General features: G+C 38.9%; 2 protein-coding genes across 3 annotated transcripts in view; both read right to left on the reverse strand.

Moving 5' to 3' along the window:
- Positions 1–646: 646 nt before the first annotated feature.
- On the reverse strand, positions 647–9229 carry LOC311296748 (SPARC-related modular calcium-binding protein 1-like). The gene is made up of 11 exons (XM_084418636.1): positions 8807–9229; positions 6419–6590; positions 6236–6351; positions 5996–6095; positions 4998–5048; positions 4869–4916; positions 4471–4551; positions 4196–4388; positions 3770–3849; positions 2439–2532; positions 647–1121 (listed from the first exon to the last, which is right to left on the reverse strand). The coding sequence occupies exons 1-11, from the start codon at positions 8885–8887 to the stop codon at positions 875–877; spliced, it is 1263 nt and encodes a 420-aa protein (XP_084274762.1). The 5' UTR covers positions 8888–9229; the 3' UTR covers positions 647–874.
- Positions 9230–9676: 447 nt separating this feature from the next.
- Positions 9677–21033, reverse strand: part of actn4 (actinin, alpha 4) — a 48579-nt gene continuing 37222 nt past the window's right edge. The window contains exons 8-21 of one of the 2 annotated variants that reach the window (XM_084418606.1): positions 19907–19992; positions 17686–17778; positions 17259–17489; positions 16909–17056; positions 16601–16751; positions 16408–16516; positions 16187–16327; positions 15809–15991; positions 15566–15700; positions 15272–15451; positions 14998–15144; positions 13830–13910; positions 11929–12087; positions 9677–11851 (exon numbers count right to left, since the gene is read on the reverse strand). In XM_084418606.1, the coding sequence (XP_084274732.1) occupies positions 11693–11851; positions 11929–12087; positions 13830–13910; positions 14998–15144; positions 15272–15451; positions 15566–15700; positions 15809–15991; positions 16187–16327; positions 16408–16516; positions 16601–16751; positions 16909–17056; positions 17259–17489; positions 17686–17778; positions 19907–19992 (2003 nt within the window). In that variant the 3' untranslated portion in view covers positions 9677–11692. Of the gene's footprint in view, positions 11852–11928; positions 12088–13829; positions 13911–14997; positions 15145–15271; positions 15452–15565; positions 15701–15808; positions 15992–16186; positions 16328–16407; positions 16517–16600; positions 16752–16908; positions 17057–17258; positions 17490–17685; positions 17779–19485; positions 19572–19906; positions 19993–21033 lie in introns of both variants that reach the window. The other variant, XM_084418605.1, reaches the window with a different exon arrangement.

The raw sequence follows: 21033 nt of genomic DNA on the forward strand, positions 1-21033 counted from the left end.
CTATCAGAATGTAGTTTTTTTTGTGTGTGCTTTTGTATTACGTAGTATTAGGTCCTAAAATCTGGTTATTTCCAGGGTTTAAATGAAAAATATATTTCTGTAAGAAATGAAGTAATATTTATTCACATTTTATTTTAGTATCATTTCTACTATTATATTTTCATTTCTAATTTTAATTTTAGTTGGAGTTTTAGAAATTTTGTTGTGTTTTTGTCATTTATATACGTAAAAAAAAAAAAAATGTCTATATAGTTTTTATTAATTTTTATTTCAGTTTTAGTTATTTTTTGTTGTTGTTGTGTGGTATATGTTTTATCGGTTCTATGGTTTCATTATTTTATTTATTCTTTCTGTACAGCACTTTGTTTCCACATTGTGGTTTTAAAAGTTAACAAACAAACATGTGAAATGTTGCATTGGCAACTAGCTGAAATAAAACAAGTTAAAGTTTTTCTATATTTTATCTTATTTCAAGCATTTTTGTATGGTTTTAGTTTCAGTTAAGTACAATAACCCTGGTCATAATACTGAATTGTTACAATGTTCATGTACTGTACTGTGTCCAAACTCACTCTCAGCCACTCAGATACACTCACACACACTTGAGAGCTCCAGCGGTCAGAAAGGCTCACCCGTGGATATTTTTACAAAACCAATAACGAGTCCTTTATTTGAAAGGCACAGCGTTTGGACTTGCATAAGTGAAAAGGTCAGAGTGCCGGCGAGAGCTGAAACAGATTCAAAAACCCAGAGTGAAGTGATTGAACGCTGCAGTCACAGACTCAAAGGAGCTGTGGAGAGATGAAGGTCAAACTGATGTCTGAAACCATTTCCAAAGATCCTTCACCCTGCACAATATTTATGGATTTGGGCCTCAAATGCCAAGACAGGAAGTGAGTTCTTGAGAGCTGAGGCGACGGTCTGCGTTACGATCACAGGATTGCGTGAATGTCTTGGCACAGCGGCGAGGACGCAGACTTCCGCGAAGCAGGAGCCGTAACGGACGAGCTTCTCGCTCGCTGAGAACACCATCACCATCTGTGTCCAGCAGCATAAAGTACAGACGGAGAGTGTGAACAGAGGGAGGAGAGGTGGGGACGTGAAGACGGGACTCGGGTGTCCTGAAAGACCAGAAGAATCAGTCAATGATGGAAGCTCTGGATCAACGCCACAGAAATGACAATGTAGAAATACACTGATACTCATTAGAAAGATCAAATTAATGCATGCATAAATTAATGAATGAACATTTTGCGATTTCTCTAAAGCAGTGTTATATCCTATTGAATTAGCTTTTATTTTTTTAATATTTTCAGTTTTAGAAATTTTGTCATGTGCTTATGCAGAGCCTAAAACTAACTTTTTGCCACACCTGAAAATGACCGGTGACTTAAAATTTACCAGCAGCCATAAATATTTTCTTTTACCTGCCATGAAACTGTTTTTGCAAAAACAGGCAGTAATGACACCAAAATTTTAGATACCAGTGAAATGCACGCCACAATTCTCTATTCCAATATCGATACCACAGCTAAAACTACTAGCCCAACTAATATAAATGTAAAACATGATTAAAGACAGTCTGTATTAAAATAAGAACAAATAATAAAATTACAAGCACCAGCACAAATAAATACAATATAACAAATAAAATAAACAGTGCTTTTCAGGTTTTTCAGGTAGGTCTAACAGTAGTTTTCAACGACAGAAATGTAATAAAGTGATCCAATGGTAGATAGTACTGCATAGTCTTCACTGTATGAATTAAACATCCTTATTAATGAATCCTTATTAAAGTTACAAAAGTTATTCAGTCAAGAGCAGTGTGATTTTCTTCTTTATCCTTTTGTTGTTTGATTAATATTAAAAACACAGAGTGAATGCACAGATCTCATATACTGATACACATGCGTTTACTTTCTCAACTGTTAACGGTCACTTAAAACGTTTACTAGTATACTCGCAATTTTTTTACATAATTTTGTGTGAAATTGTCCGCTCAAATGCAAGAAGACGTGAAAGAGAGCTCAGTCCCAAGTGTCGTTCACATTTGTTAATGTTCATGCATTGTTAGAATTCATAAAAATGTTACCGGCCATTGTGCGCTTGTTAGTTTTAGGCCCTGTTTATGTGAATTTTTTTTATTTTTATTTTTTTATTTAGCTTTATTTTATATTTTGTTTTAGTTTCAGTAATTTAAGTATTTCAACTTTCAGGTTTTCAGGTTTTTCAACAAAAACAGGTGTTGTTTTAATGCTGAAAGAAAGTTTCATGCTGAATGGCTGGTTAACAAAACACTTAAAGATGTGAAAAAATGAAAACAAAACTCAACCTTGTTGATTCCCCCATCTGTTGAAAGAGTGACCGTTTCCTCTGATAACTCAATATCTGCTTGTCTTTATGACTTAATAACTGTAACCGATGTGTGTGTCTCTAACCTGTAAGGAGAAGATGGAGCAACACTTTCAACTTCCTGCTGAAATGCTTCTATTAAACTCTTCAAAAAGTCGGTCTTTCGAACACTGGAACAACCTATACAAACAGACAGATATTGCAAATTAAATTGGTGATATGTATTTTAGAGAGTCAAATAGACTAAGATCTGACCTGTTGGTTGTATTTTAATTTATTGCCATACAAATCAATATTCAACAAACAATACAATAAATACTAAATTCTACATCATTTAAGATCATTTAAATGTAGTTGTGATAAAAATGGTAAAGGTTTTGCTTGGTCCATCTTACAACATAAATCATTCAAAGAATGTGCTGATAAAAAATAATTGTCTAATGATATTCATAATTGGGCTTACCAAAAACATACAAGTTAGTGCTACAATATTGACATTTTGGTGGTTCACTGCCCTTCAAAATACACCCATGGGTCAGTCTACTATAGCCTCTATACAACACCTCGTATACACAACTTGATCCTGTCTGGATCCTGTCCCTAAAATGCTTTTTCAGTTTGTGATGTTCGTGTCGAGAAGACGCTGTTTTTTGAGCTGCAAAAGCAAATCCACTTTGCTGGCCTTTAAAAGGACGAGGACTTGCGCTGGAATTGATACGATAAAACCGACGCCGTCTTTACTGTTCGTATCACCATGTATCAAGCACTGAGGAAGAGCTGAAATTCACATATGGTAATGGGTGTTTGGTTTCCAACACACGCTGTAAGCAGTCGACCAATCACAACAGACTGGACAATCTGACCAATCAGAGAAGAGGAAGCAATCGGGAAGGAGAGTGTGGCAAGCAGGGCGGGGCCGAGAGCCGTGAGAACGGAGCAAGATTGATAATGAGCGTCATCTGCAAGCCTCGTATCTCTCACGGAGGAGCTACGGAAGCATAAAAGGAGGAGCGACGACAGTGAAGGACGAGAGAGGACCAGGCCTGGACTTTTATGTTATGTTTTGTTTATGTGTGTGTGGCAGTCGTCCGTGAGTGGATGCCGTTTTACTATCGTTTTGTGTATATTTTGGATTAAAGTGTGTTGAACGTTCGACGGTTCCCGGCCCGCCTCCTTCTTCCCTGAACAACAAACCCTGATACAGAGGGGTTTAGGGAGATTGAATCCTTTATTGAACCAGAAAAGAGCTGATTTTTTTAAACTTGGATGCATGTAAACCTATTGTAGGAGACTCCAAAACAAAATTAGTAACCTTTAAAGTAGCAGAATAGGGGCACTTTAAAAGAGAATGTGTATTTATTTAAAATGTAACTTTCCATTCTGCTTGCAATTTATCTAATATATGCTAAGATCTGACCTGAGAGAGGTGTTTCTGTGTAGCTGTTGTTGATGATGAGTGTGTTTGTTTCCTGAGACCTGCAGTCAGGCAGCTGGTTCCTGTACAGAGAAAATTATTATTTTCAGTCTTCTACACTGGCTTATACACACCCACACACACACACACAAGTTCACTATCTTTGAGGGGACTCTCCATAGACGTAATGGTCTTTATACTGTACAAACTGTATATTCTATTCCCTTACACTAAACCCTACCCCTAAACTTACCCATCACACAAAACGTTCTGCATTTTTACATTTTCAAAAAAGTGTAATTTAGTGTGTTTATTAACCCATTTCCCTCGTGGGGACCGCTGACTGGTCCCCTACAATGTAGGTGACATTTGGTCCCCACAATGTAATATAAACCTGTACACACACACACACACACACAAACTCCCAACCTGTCAGAAGTGCCCGGGATGGGCCGTCCCGAGTCCACTCTCACACACCAGCAGTATCCCGTGTCGCTGTGGCACTGAACGGATTTGTACCGCCCATCTGCACTGCATTCTGGGATAAATCGCTCATCTGACCCCTGAATGTCCGCTTCAGCGAGCAAAGACATTCTCTCGTGTTCACAGTTCTTTAGAGAGTCTGCAGGAATACAGCGTAAGAAACTGAACAAGTTCACTCTTCAAAACACTCAAATGAAGCCTCGATCATCTCTCCTTCTCACCTGTGGGTCGTCTGACCGGACGCTTTCCATTCGGGTCAGAGTTCAATAGGATTGTCACCCAAAATGGAGGCACGGTGACTCCTGTATTTAAAGTCAGATGGTATCTCAATGTTAACATCTTTATTGTTTATCAATGGTAAAGGGCCTTTACATTTGCCAAAAATAGAAAACCAAAATTTATAAAAAATAAAAAACTTAAAATTCTGAGAAAAAGTAATGCAAAAGAAATGTAACGCATTACTTTCCATAAAAAGTAACTAAGTAATGCAATTAATTACTTTTTAGGGAGTAACGTAAAATTTGCTTGTATTTGAGCTTTAATGATCACAAAATTCATGCAAAAGACTGCAAATATAAGATTTTGATATAAATCTTGAGTATAAATGCAGTGAAGTCACCTGCAGTCGTCGGCACAGAGCGTGGATCGGGATCAGGAACACCTCGCTCTAAACCCAGAGAGGAACATGTCAGGTAACGGGACCTTTATTTCATTATACTGCAGTATTTGTGTATGTGTGTTCTCTCACTCGCTTGTGCTAATTCCACGTCGGTTTCCTGAGCAATATCTGACATCTGACCTTCAACACAGATAGTGAAAAACAGATTGCTTTAGGTTTTGTGAAGAAAATGTGAGTGATGCTTAAACCATACAAAACTCGCAGTTCTCTGAGGTTTCTAGAGATGTTTTCACCCCAAAATTCTCAAACAAGGCCCAATTCGCAGTGTCTGTAGCAGTTATTTTTGTTAGCTAAAACCATGAAATTTATTACTTGAAATAAAATTATTTCTTATTGTGTTTCAGCTATTTGCCAAGGCAACATTTTTAATGTCAAAGTACTAAAATACATATTATTTTTCCACACAATTATGTCCTAATAACGAGATATGTTGTTAAAACATCATATTTTTATAATTAAAACAGATTCTTGTAATAATATTTTAACAACATATCTCGTTATTACAAGAAAATATTACTTTTAACAAGAAAAACATAACATCTAGTTATTACGAGAAAATTTCATTTTATCGTCATATTTCGCTATTACGAAAATTTGATTATTATGAGAAAATGTTGTTTTAATGAGAAAATTTGTTGCTATTATGAGAAAATATGTTGTTTTAATAAGAAAAAATGATTGGTTTAATGAGATAAATATGTTGTTTTAATGAGGAAAATGTCATTATTACAAGAAAATATGTAATTTTAATGATATAACATCTCGTTATTACGACATAATTGAGTGGAAAAATCAAATGTGGCAGCAATGCGCCACCATACTATAAAAGCTAAAACTTCTATATAAGTAAGTCTTCACGTCTTCTAATCGGATAAAAACTTTATCCGCCTCATTTGAGCGCATATGTTTTTTTTCTAATGTGCTTTTTTTTTCTTTTCTTTTTTTACATCTTGGCACTTCCATCCTGTGTTTTTTGATGGGATATCCCAAAATCCACATAAAACTAATGATACTAAAATAACAGTGGTCTGTCTCACTAGTTCATGCGTCTCACAAACAGAACTCACCAGTGCAGTTGGGCCGCAGGTGTAGGACAGAGCTTCCGCTCACAGGCATCCCATCAGCGCTGGAGCACCAGCAAAAACCTGTCTGAGTGTGACACTGCACCTACAGGTCAAAGGTCACGAGAGGTCATGCAGGGGATGGGAACTGATTGGAGCAAAAATGCCGGCAAAATGAGCCTCCAAATGAACACAGTTATGAATATCAACTCTGAATTTAGTTGTTGGACTTTAGCATCACAGTACCTCTGCATAGGTTCCGTCGGCTTTGCATATTGGGATAAAGATGGCCAAGGAATCGGAACGAGCACTGGCCCGCAGAGCTTGAGAACGAGCCAGCTGACATTTAGAGCTCAACACGTCTGCTGACAAACACAAAACACCTTCAAGACATCATCCATAGAGAGCAGAAACTCTGTGGTGCTTTACCTGTGCATGCCGACAGCGTGTCCATCCTCAGCTGGCTGTTAATGCACTGGGCACGTTGAAAAGAGCACAGAGATTTATACATTCGTCCGTTGCTGCCACACACTGCTTGACGGCGCCCTCTAGCACAGTCCAGCACACACACTCGAGGCCACTGCTTGTCCAACACCAGCAACTATAATTAGAGAATGGGAGGGGGAATGGCTGAATGTGAAAGGCTAGTCTGTGTAAAAGCTCTCAAAATAGGCAGAAAAAAAAGGGAAACATGGTGTCTGGCCGAGGAACAGCCGTCTACTGTCGCCAAAAACGCTGGAGGCCCCATGATGCGTAAGGTGATGCAAGACGCTTTAGACAGACTAGTGAAAGATTTATATTTTTGCACTCCCTCAAAGGACAGATTATCACGTTTGAAGCAAGCAAAAAGAGTGCATATTTATATTTTTAATAGCCCCAAAATAGCCTAAAATATAAAACAAATTAAATTATCCTGCATTTGGATTTGCTATCTTCTGATGTACTTTAATTAGAGAAGGAAAATAAAAGTTTGGTTAAAAAAGCAATCTCAATCTCAATTTTTTTTTTCAATTACAGCAGTAACAATCTTTCTATGTCATTTTTATTGTTTTTTGTGCATATATGCATATATATATTAAGTTTGAGCTTTTATAGTATGGTGGCGCATTGCTGCCACATTTGATTTTTTTCCACTCAATTATGTCGTGATAACGAGATGTTATATCATTAAAATTACATATTTTCTTGAAATAATGACATTTTCCTTATTAAAACAACATATTTTCTCATTAAAACAATCAATTTTTCTTATTAAAACAACATATTTTCTCATAATAATCACATTTTCTCATTAAAATAAAAATGTAATTTTAATATATTCATTTCATTTTTTTTTTTACTGAATTTTATTGTATTCATTACTTTTTTTTTTGTACTGAACATAGAGATGTAATGTGGGAAAAAGGCAAAACAGTTGCAAAACAATAGCAGAGATTCCATTTAACCATGAATATCCTAAACATCTGTGGCAGTGTTTACTGAATCCAGAGCAGTCTGTTCATTAATGAAGCCCGAGAGAGAGAGAGAGAGAGAGAGAGAGAGAGAGAGAGAGCTTGCAAAATGACTTGCAAATGTTCGCAACACCAGACATCTGTGGTAACATCTCCAGCTCTGAGTGTGAACAGATATATTCTATAATATACAGTATGTAACACAAAATCATTACTGAGAAACCATGAAAACCCTCAGCAGTTTTTTTAAGAAAATATATTACACAACATGCCGTAATAAAAATAATATTTATGTATAAAAGGGCAAGACCCTACATGACCCATCAGATTTATATTTTACATTGGTTAATTAAAATATCTATTTGCCCTAATTGTTGTTGTCTTGCACTGCATGATTATTAGTTATAGAGTTGTTGGAAGATCTGCTTTTTAGGTCTGAACTGCAAGAATACTATAAATTCTAATATTTCACACAGAGTCAGTCAAGGTAATAAAGTAATACTTCATTTTAGGACTCTTTTTACTGATCTTGATTTGCCAAAGTCATCAGGATGGAAGCTTTTCCACACCTTCAAAGTCCAGTTTCAAAACGCAACAGAAAATGAAACATTAAAAGTGACATGAACACAGTTGTGCTTAAACCGGCTCCTGCCAAGAGTGCAGTAACAAACAGCCTGAGCGAGTGAAGTCAAACATGTCTCTGTTGGAGAACAAGGCCGCACTGTGGACATGAGGCATGTCTAACAATTTTATAACTGTGAATGAAAATAAATACAGTCTTAGTGGCCTCAGGTGGTTGGATTAGTAATGAATGAGAGATGTGGTGCCACTTTGCTGACAGGTGTGCATATTTTAAATTCAATGCCAATTTTCTTGTCCTTCTATAACATGTGACCCTTTTGAGGATTGAGCTATTTTAAAGAGTAAACATTCTGTATTCTTGTGTACCTTTCAGACAAAAACTCTTTCAGCCTGTTCAGATTTGTGTGGCGTGTGCTCAGGCATTTCACATTTCCAGGTGGCATTTTTGCAGGTCAACAGGTGTTATGTTTTGACATGGAAATGTATGACACAAAGCAATACTATCCACAGAAATCCACCAAACACTTTTTACTTCACTGGGGCATGTTAAATATTTCAACTTTGTGACTTTTTAAGAGTTGATATTTTAAAACAGTGTGAAAAGTCCTCATTTACATCACAATTTAATTATATTTGATTTTCTGCAACAATTACTAAATTTAAAAGCTTTTCTCAAAAATCAGCTTGCACCTGTAAAAATATATCACACAACTATAGGCTACATTTGATTTTATACATGCAAGCTGAAATCAGGTATTATTTTCGCCTCCAGTCGTGAGTTTACCTGATTTTTGTCCGTCATCTTTACCGAATTTGACAATAGAAAGATGAGAAGTACGCGGCAGGTGAACGTCAACGCCAGCATGATTCCCGCCACAACTGCCAACGTTCTACGGTCAGTCGCGCTCTTCCCGCCTGCGTGTGAATTTAAACACAAGGCGCGCGTCCTCGCCAGAGTAACGGTCAGGATACAGAGGTGGAAGAAAGCAGAAAAATCCCGCGCTTACTCAGGTCGTCATAACAGTCCTCTCAATCCTATTATTTTTTTTTTTTTCTACGCCGACAACCAACAGACAGACGATAAAAAAGAAAATAATATAAGCTTTAACACATTAAAACCGTTACATCTTCCTTCACTCATGTTATTTGAAGAGCTGGACACATACTACTGTACCGACTTCACATTTTCACACAGGAACTCCTCCTCAGGACGGCAAGGAGGATGGTAAGTTAGCTCTCTATTGGTTGTAGGCTATTCTTTGAGTCCACACCTGTCTAAACTATTTAACAGAGCGGCTGTTTTAATTTTATAAAAGTTTATTCATAGCACATACAGTATTTGGCTAATTTGAGCTTTCTTAAAATAATGTTTACTAAAGCTCCATCCACATTTGAGGCATAATGCAGATTACTACGGAAAATTCCTGTTCTTTTATGAGGGAGAAACAGTTACGGTAATACACCAACCCTGTCTGTCACTGCAAGGATCAACCATAGTGTAAAAGACTCATTGCTAATAAATATTGTGTCACCAATGTTGTTGATAGAACTTGCAGCCTGTTGAAGCCGGAACACGCTATAATTTATCAGTCAAGTTGAAAATGTAAGCTTTAATGGGAGGAAATCTCAAGCAAGCAGGGACACAGACAAATAATTCAAAGTGGTAATATTTTATAAGGAAACTTTATGTGTGCATGTGAAATTCACTTTTCATCTGAGACAGAAAGCAGTTTTGCAAATTTCCAGTACAGCAGATAACGTTTGATATTAAAGAGTACAAAAGAAAAAAAAATTAGAATTCCAAATGCTTTTATTCAACTTTGCAGATGTAAGAGCAGGCTTTTGTTCCAAGTCTGTTCAAATCTTCTGAAGCCCATCGACCCAACCCTATTCCCTCCCTCTACCCTTAATTTGTTCTCACTTGAATTCAACACTTTCGATTGCAAATCACCCCCGCCATTCCTTACAGAGAGCGTGGTTTGTATTGGATACATGATTGCATAGATTTGTTAAACAGTAATTTAATTTTAATTAAGACATAATGGAATGTTCATTAAGACTTCAGCTCTACCACTCCTTCCCCTCAACCTCCAGAGCTGTAAATTGGGTCCCTGCCCCTCCCTGTAGAAAGAGAAAAACTAGTGCACAACAAAAGAAAAGAAAAAATGAGTGGGAGAAAGAGCAACCTGCAACTACCAGGCACATTTGTACTTATTTCTGACTATATATAATTCTCCTTTCGACTGTTGATTCAGCAGCTGTGTGGTCATAGGCTCTAGTGGAGGGGTCACTACAAGGCTATGCTGGTCACATCACCACTGAAGCTCTTACATGGACATTCAGTAATATTTGAAAAACAATTAGAGATGGATGCCAGATGGACATTAGTTACAGTTAATAAATCCTTAAGGAACATGTCTATTTGAGTCTGGGAGTCAATAAGAGAAAGCTGTATAGTTAATTGGGGGAAGGGACTGGGTATTTTTTGTGGATTGATTCTTCAACCCCTCAAAAAGAAACACAGACCTGTAGCTACTCAAACCTGCTTACAGTACTCCGCAGGGGTGAAACTGCTCATTTTATAATCTTTGCTTATGACCTGAAGTGCTGTGTGACTGCCCCATGGTATTCCGGCAATTCTGTGTACTGGAAAATAAGTATGTACAGCGTAGAATCCCACCAACTCAAAATTGCTGGAGAGGAGAGAAATAAAATGGGAGGAATAAGCTGAGGTTAGACTTCTAAAGAGTTCCATCGATCCAGCAAAATGGGTTAAGAGGGCATGTCACAAATTCCCTAACAATACACCTGTTGTGCCATTCTGTCCATTTTCCTACGATATACAGCCTCACTATATGCCAAATAACATATTCCAACCCCAAACCAAACCTCCCACCCCACCAACTCTAGCAAGAAAACAACAAAATTAAAACAAAGAAAAATAGCATGTTAACTGAAAAAGCTTGTGCCCTCCCCACCGGGGTAGAGGGTGCAGGTTAAGTGTCTAGGAATAGACTGAAGCCAAAGCGGATTCTTTAAGCTCTTTTTAGTTCCATTCCAGAACAAACTAATAGTTTTAATTCATATTTTTCTCATTTAATAACCCAAAGGCTCAACATTAACTGTCTTTACAGGTTACTGCTGGTGAGACATCACTTAAAAGCTAGAAAAAAAATTCAGTCCTTTCAATTTATACATGTGATTTTAAGAGGAAACGGAAGAAGATTAAAGAACCTGAGCTGTAGCTACAGTCCAAAGCTACACAACCTCTCTTCCCTTGACACTGAACCTGCATCTTAAACTTCTTTCCTTCTATCCTACAACTTTCCTTAAGCTCTCCAAGACTGACATGTTTTACACACAGAATCAAAAGGCCATCCCTCAATGCGTGGCAAGCTTCATCAACAGTTATTCGCTCTTCCCATAATGCCATGGTAACCCCCTTCCCCCAAACATCTATCCCCCCCCCCCCCCTCCCCATCAGGTGTGCTATGAAGTCCCATTTCCAACACTCTTAAATATCTTCCTCAGGAGCACTGATCTCTTTAAGGACTGGATGGTTGAGAGAAAGACAGATGCGGCTCTATCCAGCGCTCTCATCTATCTAGTCTGTGGGAAGATCAGCACTAATGCAGGAGAGAGAGCTGCTCTGGAGTTCTGGAGTTGGTGCTTAGAGGTCGCTCTCCCCATACAGGGCGGTGGAGAAGGACATGTAGTCAAGAGCACCTGGCACTGCGTCAGGGCCGGTGTACGGTGCCATTCGGGCAATGCAATACTCCGCCTGGTCAGGAGGAAGCTCACGCCTCAACTCCTCAGCTGTGATGAAGTTCTGAAAAGAAGAGGAGACGGGGTTAGATAGAGTGAAGTCGGATACAACGAAAACTTTGGACACCCTCACATTCTTACCTTGTCTCCGGCTAGGATCTTAAATGAGGCGATGACCTGGTCTGCGGTGTCTGTGTCGGTCGTTTCCCTTGACATGAAGTCGATGAAGGCCTGGAAGGTCACTGCTCCGCTGTTGTTGGGGTCAACAATGCCCATAATACGAGCAAATTCAGCTTCACCCTGAGGAACAGAGGCTAGAGATTAACCCAGATAAACCCTCCTGATTGAGAGTCCTGACCTTAAGCAACATTTTTAGACAAGTCTTTAATTTGAAGCAAATGAAAATGAAGCTGTGAGACATAGAAGTACAGTCGGTTCAATGCGTTGATTTAAAGGACAAGTTCGGTATTTTACACTTAAAGCCCTGTTTACAGATCGTTTCTGATGAAATAGAACGGTTAAGATTAAAATTGACACATGCTGCTGTCCCGAGAATTTTAGGTTTATTTCGCTTTCCCCCCCACCTACAGAATGGCTGCATAGGTGCACTCGAACATATCCTTCCTAAAACGCATTAAACTTTCGTTTACAAAGAGATGAAACTCACCGAGTGGTCAGGGGTGTTCACTGATATGCTCATACAAAAATCGCTGCAAAAGATGCTTTCCAACAGGTTTTATCGTAGTTTTTGTCCAACTCCATTGACTTGTATTGAAAGAGCTGTGTGAGGTATGGTATTACTCCGCCGCTTCTTCTTCTGCTTCTTCTGTGTATTCAATGAAATGCCAGTGGTTTGCTTGCAATTGGCAAAGGTGCATTATCGCCACCAACTGGGCTGGAGTGTCTATTATTCAAGCTCTCAACGGAAGAATCTACGGGTGTGAGACGTTTGGAAAAATAGATCCACAGTTTTACAACGAATGGTAAAACACCTGTTGGAAAGCATATTTTGCAGCGATTTTTGTATGAGCATATCAGTGAACACCCCTGACCACTCGGTGAGTTTCATCTCTTTGTAAACTAAAGTTTAATGCGTTTTAGGAAGGATATGTTCGAGTGCACCTATGCAGCCATTCTGAAGGTGGGGGGGAAAGCGAAATAAACCTAAAATTCTCGGGACAGCAGCATGTGTCCAAATTTTAATCTTAACCGTTCTATTTCATCAGAAACGATCTGTAAACAGGGCTTTAAGTGTAAAATACCGAACTTGTCCTTTAAGACTTCTTTTGTGTTGTCACCTGAATTTTTAACACCAAAGCATATAGCAGCACAACCCATTGAACACTGACTTTGTCCCCATTTTCATTTGTGTCAAGCTAAATATTACATCAGCCTTGGTCTATTAGAATCTATTCAATTATCACTTTTTCTTTTACAGAGCTGAACTTAAAATATAGATAAAACATAAAAAGTAACCAATGATACCAGACAAAACAGATACATTTTTAACAGCAAGCCAAAGCAGGACTTCAGGAGAAACTGAGATTGAGAAAGGAGATAGCAGTACCAGGCTGTTCCCAGTGGAAATGAGCAGAGCGCGGAAATCGTCGCTGTCCATTATCCCCGTGCGCTTCTACAGTTCGCAAAGGGAAGGATGAGAAAAGAAAGAGAAAGGAAGCATGTGGAAAGCAGAGGATTTGGGGAGATGAAGAGGATGTACGCAAACAAACACGAAGGTAACAGGGTTTGATAGAGGAATCAGAGTGTGAGTTTGTAGAGAAGACGGGTAAGAGATGGAGGGCAAGTATGGCAAGGACAAGTAAAAAAAAAAGAAAACAGAAGAAAACAAAGAGGAAGCAGTGAGAAACATTAAAAATTAAATAAAAGCAAAGACCTTAGCTGACCTACAGAGGGCATCTTTTCAAGCAGCAGCACAACAGGTGAGTGAGGGAGTTAGTGAGTGATGGAATAAATGAGTGGCGTGGCGCAAATACACACACAGATGGCAGCAATCAGAACTCCTTCTCTTGCTGTGCTCATACCTGTTTGTCGGTTTCTACGTCGTAACCCAGACTGATCAAACAAGCCTTGAACTCCTCAGCCTGTAAGACACCACTGTGGTCCTGTGGTAGCCAATCACGCAAGGGGCCACAGTGGATGGACCAATCAGAACATGCAGATGAGGATTGATGATACCGATTCACAATGACATAGCATGTGTGGGATGAAGGCAGTGGCATGACAAAAAAAAAGATGGAGACAAAACATTGTGGATGTCAGACACATGGGCTAATGGTAAACAAATCACATGACTAATGAAAACATACAGTGACATGTGAGTGACCCAATTCTCATGAATGTCAGACAGAACATTCAGCTTGTGATATTAGAGAGCCATTATGAAAGCACTATATCAGTTTTCTCCTTTACCTTGGCTAAGTGTCTCCACTCTAGCATAAAAACCCCTCATTACTTCAAATCCACTAGACTATATTTACATATTGGCTACAGGTGGCACACTTCAGGTCAGAGGTGTTTGACGCACAGTAGATTTCAGATGTTTTCCCTCCCATTATTAGTGCCAGAATAAGTGGAGAAAATGGAGCACATATTAAAACAAGTCCAACCAAAACTTTAAACTTAGGTCTATTTTTATCATGCAATCAATCACCCTGAAATTAAACACAGCCTTGACATAAGAAGCATATACTAAACCTTCCATATTCTTCTTTATATGGACACTGTAATCCTCTGCTATGTCATGTGCATTTTCAATGGCCTGGTGCTAAGATCTTTTTGCTAACACAGTTGCATAAACATAAGCCCTATGCACATTAAAACACAAGCTCTATGCATATTAAAGGAATGTTTCACTCAAAAATGATCACCATCTTGTCATTTCAAAACGTATGACTTTCTTTGTTCTGTAGAAAACAAAATGTTAGCCTCTCGATTCTCATTTACAATCTTGGAGAATAAAGACGCATCTTGTCAGGTCTGACATCAGTGATGAACATGGCAAGTTGCTTTCGTTCCACAGTACAATGCTTTCGTTGAAAACTTCATTTTTTTGTTGTTTTAGAGTGAGCTATGCCTTTAATACACTGACCTTGATTAACATTCACTGTCTAATAAATACTTATTCTTTAACCTTAATTTAGTAACTAAGTCCATCTCACACACTGCCAAACATGCAAAGGAGTTCCTGACCTTGTCGAAGTGATTGAAAGACGTGCGGTACTCGTGCAGCTGCTCCTGGCTAATGCCTTTAGCATCACGAGTCAGAATCTGGTTCTCGATCTCATTAATGGTGCGGGCAATTGTGGTAAGCAGTTGCTCCCAACCAACACGAAGGTGCTTTAGAGAAGAAAAAGGCAATGGATTAACGATCAAGAAACTAGACTGGTGTGAATGGCCAAACAAGCCTAACACCAACAGAGAAACACAGCATACATGATTAATTTAAATATTTGCATCTGCATACCTCCATAGTGTAAGAAGTGTATTTGTTGTCAAATATAAGTGCTTCCTGAATGAGCTGATGGTCTCCCTCCAGTTGGTCGATGTTGGGTTTGTATTCGATGATGCTCTGCTCATACTGACGAAGGTGGGTCAACTGATCTTCCAGCGTTCCATTCATCTCAATTGATATCCGCCCAATCTCCTACAAACATCATTCCATGGAGACACAGATTAATCATTCAGTATTTTTCTTCTTCAACAAGAGAGAAGACCAAAGAAATAATACAGAAAAATACAGAAATGGAGGAGACTATACCTCCATCTTATTTTGGATCCATGGTCCAATCATGTTGGCCTGGTTGGCAAACTGGCGTCTGAGATGGTCATTAGACTGCTGACGTGCGAGTTCTTCCTGAAGAGCCTGATCACGCTGTGGAACCAGTTGCTGCACCTGCACATAGATGGGAGATAACGTCAATGCAATCTCAACTGATACTAAACTACACCCATAGATCTCGATGCGACAACTTTCTTATTCACCGATACAAAAATATCTAACCTTCTCCCACTTCTTATCAATGCTCTGAGGGGTGATGGAGGTGTAAGGATTGTTTCCAGCCAGTTTGATGCCATTGTACTGTGCGATTTTCTGAACTTCAGCCTGGATGGCCTGGATAGATTCCCGCTCTTTATTTGCCTCTGGAAGAGTTGATTTGAACTGCTCATGAGCAGTTATCAGTCCCTACATAAAGATAAAAAGTGAAAAAGTAGTTAGGAAAGGATTCTCCCATCCAGCATTGTATTATTCCCTTTAGCTTGATCTGAAATAGACCAATCAAAGATACCAGCAATGAAACAAAAAGTAACACCATTTTAGAGGTGGAGCAAGTCGTTTCATTCTAAAGAAATATTACGAATACAAAACATTTTACAGTACCTGGATCTCCTCTATGTTGTGTACAATGAACATGTCCTGAAGGTCCTCCATGGCTCCCTCCATCCAGTTGTTGAATGGCGCTGCTCTCTTGGCGTACTCCAGGTAGAGTTCATCAATAGACTCCAGCTGTTTCTCTGTTCTCTGCAGACCAGATACACACAGTCAGCATAAAGAAATGTATAAATATGCCAGAAAGTGTCTCTCCAAGAAAGCATGTGTACCTCAAGAGACTCTCTGCGGTTCTGTGTGAGGGAACCCAGAGCATCCCATTGCTCGCAGATCTTCTGACAGCGTGCATTAACGCTTGGGGAGTCATAGTAGTCCAGCTCACTATAACACAGAAACAGTTTAAACACTAACACTCCATTAAACTTTCCCAACTTTCACCCCCTACTATTTTTGTTGTTTTCTCACTTGAGTTCTTGTGCAATGGCGGCAATCTGCTCCACTCTGTCCTGGTGGGCAGCAAGGTCACTTTCGAAAGCCTCATGCTTCTTCAGGAGAGCTTTGATCTCAGACAGCGTTGCGGTCTCATAATCCTTCTGTGTTAGCATGGCCTCCTTACCTACACACACACACACAAACAAACAGATCTATTTAGATCCATCTAGTTTTCAGATCACAAACCTGATTTTTAAGACTTCTGCTTAGCTGACAAGGCTCTACATTCGTCAAAACACTTCCAGAAATAACGAGTTCAAGTGTAGTTTCTGGATCCATACCATCTGTCCAGCTCTCATGGATGGCCGCTTTCTGACGGAACTTTTCTGCAAGATGGTCAAGTCTTTCCAAACGACGGATCTCATTCAATAGCCACTCCTCATAGCCTTTCTCTGCCCCTTCCAGTTTATGCCATGCACCATTAATATCCTAAAGAGAAAGAATACTTATCAGCCAAATGCCTTTCAGGATTGAGCCGATGGTTTCAATCTGAAACCCAACAACAATTAATATTACACTGTTTTATTAGACGAGTGTGTGTCATAAGTTTTAATCTTAGTGACAAAGCAAAAGGTATTTTTGTACTTATTATTATAAACTGAATTGTGCATGTATTATACACGTTTCTTACCGACACCATGCGTCCCTCAGATGGCATAAAGGCTGGTCGGTTGCTCAGACGGAGTTTGGTCTGCAACGTGTTGAAGTTGATCTCTAGCTGACACTTCTCCTGAACTTTGGGTGGTTTGTGAACCCGACGGTAATCACGGAAATCTTCCAATTTCTGCTGCATTTCTGTCATGGTTTTCTCTGGAGCACGATTTTCCAACCATGGGATTGTCCTACGAATCCACTCCAACAGCTATAGGGATAAAAAGCATGCAGCAAGAAAGTAAGAGTAAATGAATAGAGGTTCAATAGGAAACATTGTCCCCTTTTTTAACATTGTAAAACACTCTAGTTGGTTTGTGTAGAAATAGGTTTATAGATGCTCAATCAGCCATGTTCATCAACTTAAATAACACACAAACAGCAAACTTAAATTAATTTAGACTCACATCGCTGGCCAGTTTTTCATAGTCCTCCATCAGGTGCTCATTCTCCTGATTGACCGCCAATACCTTACAGATACGATTGGCTGCTGTCTCAGCCTATCACAGAACAGGACAGTTACAACAATATTACATCAGACATCTTTCTATAGAATTGCACAATTTCCCAAATATTCACAAAAGAAAAAGAAAAAAACAGCATACTGTTTACTACACAAATACATACAGTAGTGTATACAATATGTTTAAAGTAGTATGATACAGTATACACAGTACACTTCAGTTAAGAAGTATGAAAAATCTGTTTTTAGAGCTGTAAATGTCAAGATGCTGCTTTAGTTTACACGGGGAAAACAAACGATCAAATATTTAATGGTTTTTGGTTTGGTGGGTTTAGCAAAAGGTGGCTTAAAATTACATTCAAACACACGCAAATGATGTTTTGAGCACACAATGACACAAAACTCCAAGTGTTGTAAGTTAATGTGCTATACATACAGTACCATGCGTAAAAACTAGCCAAATTAAATAAATATGAAGTTAAACATCAACATTACACACTTCACTTAGAAGCTAACTACGTATTATACTAATTCCATGCAAACACCAAAATTGGTTAGTTTCGAAAACGTGTAGTCCAGCTGCAAAATTTACATGCTATTTGGAAAATCAAATTTGCATTCTCAATTTTTATACCACCGCTGGAGGATCTCTTCATGGTTCTCTACAGCATTAACTAACGCTGAAACACAGAAAGTGTTCAAAACGCTTGTGTAAAAGACTAAAGCACATTTAAACAATTATGATGAGAAGTTTCTGGCTTCACTTCACATGGAAAAATAAATGAGTTGACTCACATGTCTACTGTAGCATATGCAGCACCAAAACATTATAGAAAAGTACTGTCTAATGTAAAGGTGGGCTTAACGTTACAAATAACCTTAATACATCTAAGAATTAAAGCAACAACCTCAGTGCTTAATGAAATTCACTATAGCCAATTGCATTGTAGTTATTTTCATATTTACACTCAACATTGTCCTCAACTGTATCACAGTCTTTATCACTGAGTGCAAATATGAAACATCAAACAATGAAGTTCACCAAGAAGGTTGTAAAAGACCAGTTAACCCATTGAGAGTATTAATGATAGCAGAAGAACCATTAGAAATAAATGCATATATAGAAAGGGGTGATGGCAATGGTTTGGGTATAGTGAAGACCAAAGCTGTGATGAATCAAAACTGGCAAGTGGCCTCAACTCAAGACTCTTTCACACCTGGTTTAATTGGATTGGTGTTTGGCGCAGGTTTCAATTCAAAGGATTTCAAAGGATCGATTGGCTATAAATCTGACATTTCTGTAAGTGTCGACTGGATTTCTTCTTCATTTAAGACTCAATTTTAGACTCAAAGTATGCATGCACTGGCATAAAATGGATCATTGAAACATGGCGTCCATCTGCCGTTTGTTTGAAGTATCTAATCCAGAACAATTCAATGCCATATGCCAAGCCAATGAAGTGGGAAGACCAGAAATAATAAAAATGGTCTTCATCCAACTTGGTTTTGTTTGTGTACATTCTTGTAAAGAGAGCAACTACAAGAATTTTGAAGTAGCTATTTTAATATGACTATCAACCACTGATGCTAGAACAGTTGGCTAATATTGGGGAACATTTGCTGTTCACATTCGTTTTTGAGCAAAATACCACGAACCAAAACGAGAAAACTGTCTCAAACAAACCAGGTATGAATGCACCTTAAGAGTTTCAGGGCCAGTAGTCAGGGGTCAAAGGTTTCTCACCTTCTGAGCACCTGAGAAGGCGTGATAGAAACAGGAGACGTAGGTCATAATAGCCTTCTCATCCGGCCGCAGAGTGCCCACGATATCTATAGCAATGCCAGCGAAAAAAGAGAGAGAAAGAGACAGCGGTGAAGCAAAGCAACCCAAAGCCTGTGTGTCCCCACTGGGAGAGGAGGGGATGGTTATGCATTTTATGGGCTCCCCTATTGAAAGGGAAATGGGGGTTGAAATCCTGCGTTATAACCAGGGCAACCCGTAAAGTGAGATGAAAAAGCCAATCCGCTGTTGAGAAAGGAGTTGTAGGCCAGAGGAAGAAGGGTTAAGACACACACACACGCGTGCCTTCACCAGGTTATTCTAGTACTGGTGGAGAAAGCCATGCTAAAGAGGATCTGGCGAAGGGTTCGGGCTCGTGGTGTACCTTCTGGGCTCCAGAAAAGGCATGGTAGAAACTGGACACATAGGTCATTATAGCTTTCTCATCTGGACGTGCTGTGTTCACAATGTCTGAAGGGAAACGAGAGTTATACACATGCACAAACAAGGATGCAGACGGGACTCAAACGCACACTCGTCACAGGCATGTGCAGACAACACCGGTTACACACTCATTCACACACATGGAAAAAACAATGGCAGAATCTCAATTCGCTGGTGAGGTGCAAGAACACTTTTGAAAAGGGCTGGGCTGACAATATTGATCTTAAGGATGCTTAAGGATCTCAATATTATCTTTATTGGCCCGATAGGAAGATTTGGCCGATATATTAAAGCCGATAAATAATGGATTTTTCCTTCAGCTGAGACACTTCAGACGCGCACTGTTCAACATGATGGTTTTGAATTGCCTGAAATATGATGGGAATCACATGTGCAGCGCAAGTCTGTCACATAGGCTACATAATTTCATTATGTATTTTAACAGTGTTGATCAATAAAACCAAATGATTACTTGCTTTCAGCTTACATTTTTCCAGTCATATATTTCATAATTTAAGATTTCTTTAACGTAGTGTTAAAATATCGCCTCGTCTTCTTCCGAACTGAAAATCATGTATCGTCTCGTGAGCTAAGTATATCATCACACCCCTAATAAAACAATTTCCCAACAACAAAAACTGTGGCCAGTGAACTACTAGCTACAGAGGCGGGTGAGCAAAAAAGTTAAAGTCAAGCCCTGTTTGTAGGTAATATTAGCTAAAAAAAACAAGTACAGACACACATTTCAAATAACTTCAGAAAGAGTATACCATCCAAATTGGTTAGTGTGCAAATTGGGATTCAGCCATATACTCAGGGTTACAGAACAATACACACATATAAATATAAATAACAATAAATCAGGGTCCGGTGCAGCAGGTTGATCAGAGATCCTGGAGAGCTTGAGGGAGAAACAACATAATGCTCAGGGATCTTAACCATGGTTACACTGTTTGCAGAAGACGTTAAGTGTGGGTGTTTGACCTGTCTGTCAGAGACTCCTGGAAATACAAGGCATGTGCTGACATGCTCAAAACACACATACTTTAATAGAACAACTCATTCACG

The sequence above is a fragment of the Rutilus rutilus genome, assembly GCF_951802725.1.
Source record: "Rutilus rutilus genome assembly, chromosome: 9".
Lineage (NCBI taxonomy): Eukaryota > Metazoa > Chordata > Actinopteri > Cypriniformes > Leuciscidae > Rutilus > Rutilus rutilus.

What these genes read in the sequence shown, in the direction of transcription:
- LOC311296748 (XM_084418636.1), bottom strand. Translation starts at nt 8,887, where the DNA reads ATGCTGGCGTTGACGTTCACCTGCCGCGTACTTCTCATCTTTCTATTG. An exon ending in CCTGCGGCCCAACTGCACTG is followed by an intron (nt 5,049 to 5,995) that starts GTGAGTTCTGTT and finishes TCTGTGTTGAAG; the next exon opens with GTCAGATGTCAGATATTGCT. An exon ending in CACAGAAACACCTCTCTCAG is followed by an intron (nt 2,533 to 3,769) that starts GTCAGATCTTAG and finishes CTGTTTGTATAG; the next exon opens with GTTGTTCCAGTGTTCGAAAG.